Below are 5,731 nucleotides of genomic sequence, written 5' to 3' on the forward strand. Positions count from 1 at the left end.
CAATACAAAACAAGTGTAAAAATCACTCCAACCAAAATACATTACAGGGAGAAAAACAACACTTTAAACATCACAATCCAGTTAACGAGGGTTAAAGCCACAGCAAACAGGTGCGTCTTAAGCAGTGATTAAATGTTTGTAAGGTCTGTGCCGCTTTAATATGCATGGGAGGTTGTTCCATAGGTGGGGCGCCCACTCAAAGGCTCTATCGCCCTTATTTTTTAGCTTGATCTTGGGACGTCCAAGAGCAGCTGATTGACGACCTCAGCGTTCTGACTGGGAATGGTGGCATAAGAGATTAGCCAGGTAAGATGGCACCAAACCCTTTAAGGCCTTAAAAACAGCAATAAAATCTTAAAATCTATCCTGTAACGGACAGGTAGCCAGTGGAGGGAGGCCAGGACTGGCGTTTTGTGTTCACGTTTTTTTGTTTTAGTTAAAAGGCGAGCAGCTGCATTTTGGACTAGCTGGAGCCGATTTAAAGATTTCTGGTGTAGGCCCATATATAGAGAATTACAATAATCCAGCCGAGCAGTGATAAAAGCATGAATGACTTTTTCAAGGTCTTTCGAAGGAAGATAGGCCTTTATTTTAGCTATAAGTCTTAACTTGAAGAAACTGGTCTTGACAACTGCACTGATTTGTTTACTAAAAGTAAAGGAGGTATCAAAAATAACACCAAGATTTTTAATAGTGGATTGATTTTGGGAGGCTGAAGGGCCCAAAATGCCAAAAGGGTCACCCAGAGCATCCGAACGTCCAAACGTGATGATTTCTGTTTTGTTTTCGTTTAGAGTGAGGAAGTTTAACTCCATCCATGTTTTACCTCCTTTAAGCAGTCAAACAATGGCTGCACAGACTCTTGGTTATGATTTCATTGGCAGTAGATTGGACATCATCAGCAAAAACATGATAGGAGATGTTGTGTTTCTGAAAAATGGAACCCGTGGCAGCATGTACAGTGAAAAGAGATAGGGCCCAGAATAGAGCCTTGAGGACCCCGCAGGTAAGAGGAGCACTGACGAAGGTGTTCAGCTAAATGAACAGAGAAGCTCCTTCAGTCAAGTATGACTGAAACCATTTCAACCAATACCTTTGATACCTACACAGTGTTAAAGCGAGATAAAAGGATTGTGTGATCCACAGTATCAAGGCGGCAGTCAAGTCTAAAAGCACCACACAGCAGAGTTGCCTGAATTCACTGTTAAAAGGAATCATTAAAAACCCTTAAAAGTGCTGTTTCTGTACTATGCCGTGGTTTAAAGCCAGATTGGAACTTGTCCTAAGGCTATGGTTATTGAGGAATGTTTGTAATTGGTTCAAGACTATTTTCTCCAGCACTTTCGAGAGAAAAGGTAGTTTGGAAATAGGCCTGAAGTTAGAGAGAACGTCAGATCCAGATCAATTTTTTGATAAGAGCTGCACTACAGCATGTTTAAATGCAGCTGGGACACAACCTGTACTCAGACATGTGTTTAAAAATAGAATGCTGGACCCGACAGTTATTAAAACTCCTTTAAAAGAAGGATATCTAAGGGACAATTTAACCGCAGACTCTGAACTATCTTAGATAGTGAGGAGAGTGATACAGGCTCAAACTGCTTAAGACAGCTGAGTATGTAGGAGGGACTGAAGGGTGTATGGCAGAGGAGGTTGGTAAAGATCTAAGCACAGAAATCTTACCAATAAAAATGTTTTAAAATCTTCGCATAATGTAAGTGTGGGCACGATTTGAGCTGCATTGCTAGGATTTTAAGTGAGTTGAATTTTGAAGAGAACCTGGGGCCTATGATTATTGTTGGAGACAATGTTGGATATGAATTTCGTTTTAGCGATTTTTACAGCTCTCTATAGCTTGCAAGGCAGTCTCTAAGAATTTCTAGGGAGACCTGGAGCTGGTCTTTTTCCATTTACTTTCACTGTCTACAAGTACGCCTAAGAGAGCGGGTTGTGTTATTTAGCCATGGTTCTGAGATGGCTTTATAAGTTTAATTTTAAAAGGAGCAACAGAGTCCAGGATGTCAGTGCAGGTGGAGCCAAAGGAGGAAATTAGCTCATCAGCACTGAACCACAGCACCCTCCAATTTACAAGTTAGATTCTTTAAAAGCATTTTCAAACTGCAGCGTAGCTGACGGGTTGATCACACGCTGAAGACGAGTAGGATGACAAGCTGCGATCCTAGAGCAGGGGATGGTAGCATGAACAGAACAGGCAGGTGATCGGATATACCGGTGTTAAAGATTTCCTTAATATGGACACAGAGACCGTGGTGTACAAGGTCCAATGTGTGACCTTTTTCGTGTGTTGGGCCAGTCACTAACTGGTTAAGGTTGAATGAATCAATAAGATCATAAAATCTTTGGCCAAGGATTGTTTCCACAGCATACTTGATATAAATCACCAACAATAAGAAGACGATCATATTTTAACACAATCACCGCCAGAAAATCCGCAAAGTCATTTATAAATCCTTGTTGAACTTCGAGGGGCGTATAACATCGCCACAACACACAGGAAAAGATGGTTACTCGAAAAGTTGCCAGCTCAAAGCTAGCAAAGATGTAACTGGGAGACTGTCGGCAGTGGAAAGGATTTAAAAACCGCCGCTAGACCTCCCCCTCCCAGTGGTCCGCGGGGAGCTGAGAAAAGTACAGTCGGGAGAAGAAGTTCTGAGAAAGGGCTATACTCACCGGCAGGGAGCCAGGTTCCGTCAGTAGCATAAACTCCAATTCCCGAGAGGAGAAGAAGTCATTGGCAGGAAAGTCTTGTTTGCTAGTGATCTAGCGTTGATTAGGGCATGCGAAGGACAAGCTCCCCGCTGGCTGAGGATGGCATGGCCCAGTGGCCGAAGGTTGTCGTGTTTACGCCGCCTCCACGAGCCCGCATTCCGGCCGGGTACAGGAGCCTTGATCGATGGGTACAGACATCAGTTTGAGCGGAGTATATGCCTGATCCACCGGCCTCTAAGTCCGTGAGTAGACAGCGAGTGACGGTTACCATCCATCGCTCCAGAGGCGAGACTGATCGCATCGTGGGCATCAGGTAGGCTTTGGTCTCCCCAGACACCTCCTCGCTTCCCCGTCTTCTAAGACGTTTCTTACGGGAAGAGGCACTGGGTAACGCTGCAAGCCTATAGGTATCCTGGATAAGAAGGGAGGGAGATTTGAAGTTTGGTCTCCCAGATTGATTTTGGAAAACACCGATTCCACTAAGGCTCGGATGTTGAGAAGAGCTTGGCGATTGTATACAAATAAGGCCGATGCATCTCTGCGGCATACACAGAGAAACAAAACCACAGCAAGAAAATACTGAGCAGACGAATCGCCGCACACACTGGCGCCATCTTGCTTGTATGGATACATGTCAGATTGCAGGGACCAAGGTTCCATTCAGCCCAATTTTATTATTTTGGTGTTTGAAAAGATGTCATTTTAATGGTTTGCCCAATTTGATATCTACAAGGGAATATGGGAGGGTCCTTTGGCTTTCTGAGGGCCCCTGAAGCAATGCGCTGAGGAGAGACATGTATCAATTGCTATGGTGTAGTAATTTATACATTTATACATTATATAATTTTATCATTTACATATGTTTATTTACAGTTATTGTCCATGTTTTTATTATCTTTGGTATACCTTGAATAATGTTTTTTGTCATCTTTCTTGGTTTTCGTGTGTGTGTGTGTGTGTGTGGTGTGTGTGTGTGTGTGTTCATCTGTGAAATGTATGTTCGTTTTGTTAAATAGATACAAATTAATATCAAAAAGATAATAACAAATACTTATACCAGTAGAAATATACAGGGCATTTTTACCTTTGCACTTTCTTTGATTTATTTCCTCAGACTATCCGCTGGAGAGGTTAAGTGGCCATGCACGGACATGGTGTGTTTTCTCACTCGGAAGGTGTACACAAACTGGTATGTCAGCTTAGTGTGGAGTTTTTTTGTCTGCATGTGGCCAAAATCAATTGATGCAGCTTAAATGTTGTATTTTCACTTTATATCCTTTTTATTCTTTCAAATTTACAGATTTGTTCTATTTACACTTTATTTTAGTTATCCACATATGTGGGCACCACTGACTCCGAGAGGGATTTTGACATTGACCCTGTTCAGCACTTTGGTCAACTGTTGTTGTTTTTAAATGTGCTATGGAAATAAAATTGACATTGACATTGACATTGACATTGACATTGACATGTATCCTAGTTCACAATTCCTGGACCATGTTACAGTAAAGGACCATAGGACATGAAGCAATAGGCCATCCTTTGTCTTACAGTTCCAACAATTTGGCATGTCTTTCAAACTAAGTTTAAACAATCTGGAGGGAGTGTAGTAGAAGCGATGCATCATTTTGAACTAAATAAGGAATAACCTCACATCGGGTTAACGTTTAATTTTTCTACAAATTGTATCACACTCATCATTCAGTATTATATTCAGATCCTGTTCCAATTTCTTTTTAAGGACTGACCAGGCGCAATCCTGCAGGTTCTAAATAGAATAATACACAGCAGCTACATGACCTTTACCATATTTCATCAACACCTTATCTGAACATGCTGGTGCCTTTTGGGATCCTCAAACATTTATGGAATTGTTATGTAACACACGGACATTAACTACCACAGTGCCATGTCTTTAGACAACATTACAGTTAACAGAGCATGTCAACTCTGGCTCTCTTTCACACAAACACAAAACCAACAGAGTCACAGCAGCACATGCAAGTCATGATGTTTTTAACAGAAATATTATGAATTATAATAATTATACATTTATCTGATGAAATGAAGAAGGAGGCAGACTAGCCATGTCTATCACACATATGTTTTGTATGCATGTATGTATGTATGTATGTATGTATGTATGTATGTACTGAGCTGGGAATAAGCCATCGTTTTAAACGTGAACACTGTAGTTGAACTGAACTGCTATCTCGCTTCTTAATTTGTTCCTGGAAAAATATACTCACTGGGTGTGGGAACATTTCTGAGGACCAGAGGTCCTTGAATCACTTCTCCATCTCCTTTGTTGATAGCAATGAAGGCCGTGAAAGCACTGCTCACTCCTGATTGGATACTGAGCTCCACCACCTTCTTCTTTACTTCTCCATCTTGCTCTCCTCCTCTTTCTCCCTCCTCCATCTCCAGGGAATGAATCAAAGTCTGAGCAGCCAACCTGTGGACTGTTAATCTGCAGACAGGACAAAGATGTAAACACAGGTGTTCACTGTTGGATTCAAATGTTGTTTTACTGTACCGTGTCTCTTTTAGGTTATGTTGTAAACAGCATATTTCCTAGAAAAGCCCACATACTGTAGGTACAATTGCAGGTGACTGAAAACTCTGAATGTGCTGCCTAAAATCAACCCAAGCATGAAATTGTATTACCCTTTGTAACCATTTAAAATGTATCCATATCACCAAAATAAACTCTGCATTCTAGTCAGTAACTTCTTTTGTCTGACCCAAACCCTGTTTTACCCAGTGTCCTCTGCAGGTTTGAGACTGAAGTGGACCTGGTTCTGAGATGGATGACCTGCCAGGCTGTACTTCACTGTCACACAGCCCTCCGCTGCCTCTGAACTCTAGAGAAAGCATTGCCGTATTAAAATCCTCCAATTTTCATAACAACACAAAATGCACTGTAATCCATATTTTTTCAAACCTGACACATCTATTCAAAGATGTCACAATGAGATGGTGCTGCTCTTACCTGTCCAGT

At 41.6% G+C, this 5,731-nt stretch overlaps 1 protein-coding gene across 3 annotated transcripts in view; it reads right to left on the reverse strand.

The window, feature by feature from the left end:
• Positions 1-5,507: 5,507 nt before the first annotated feature.
• LOC116687091 (von Willebrand factor A domain-containing protein 5A) overlaps positions 5,508-5,731 on the reverse strand; it is a 15,867-nt gene continuing 15,643 nt past the window's right edge. For all 3 annotated transcript variants that reach the window (XM_032512209.1, XM_032512210.1, XM_032512211.1), the window contains 2 exons: positions 5,723-5,731; positions 5,508-5,594 (listed from right to left, as the gene is read on the reverse strand). The exon at positions 5,723-5,731 is cut by the window's right edge and continues 155 nt beyond it. In XM_032512209.1, coding sequence (XP_032368100.1) covers positions 5,567-5,594; positions 5,723-5,731 — 37 coding nt within the window. In that variant the 3' untranslated portion in view covers positions 5,508-5,566. The remainder of the gene's footprint in view (positions 5,595-5,722) is intronic.

Source organism: Etheostoma spectabile, chromosome 3, assembly GCF_008692095.1.
Source record: "Etheostoma spectabile isolate EspeVRDwgs_2016 chromosome 3, UIUC_Espe_1.0, whole genome shotgun sequence".
NCBI classification, from domain to species: Eukaryota; Metazoa; Chordata; class Actinopteri; order Perciformes; family Percidae; genus Etheostoma; species Etheostoma spectabile.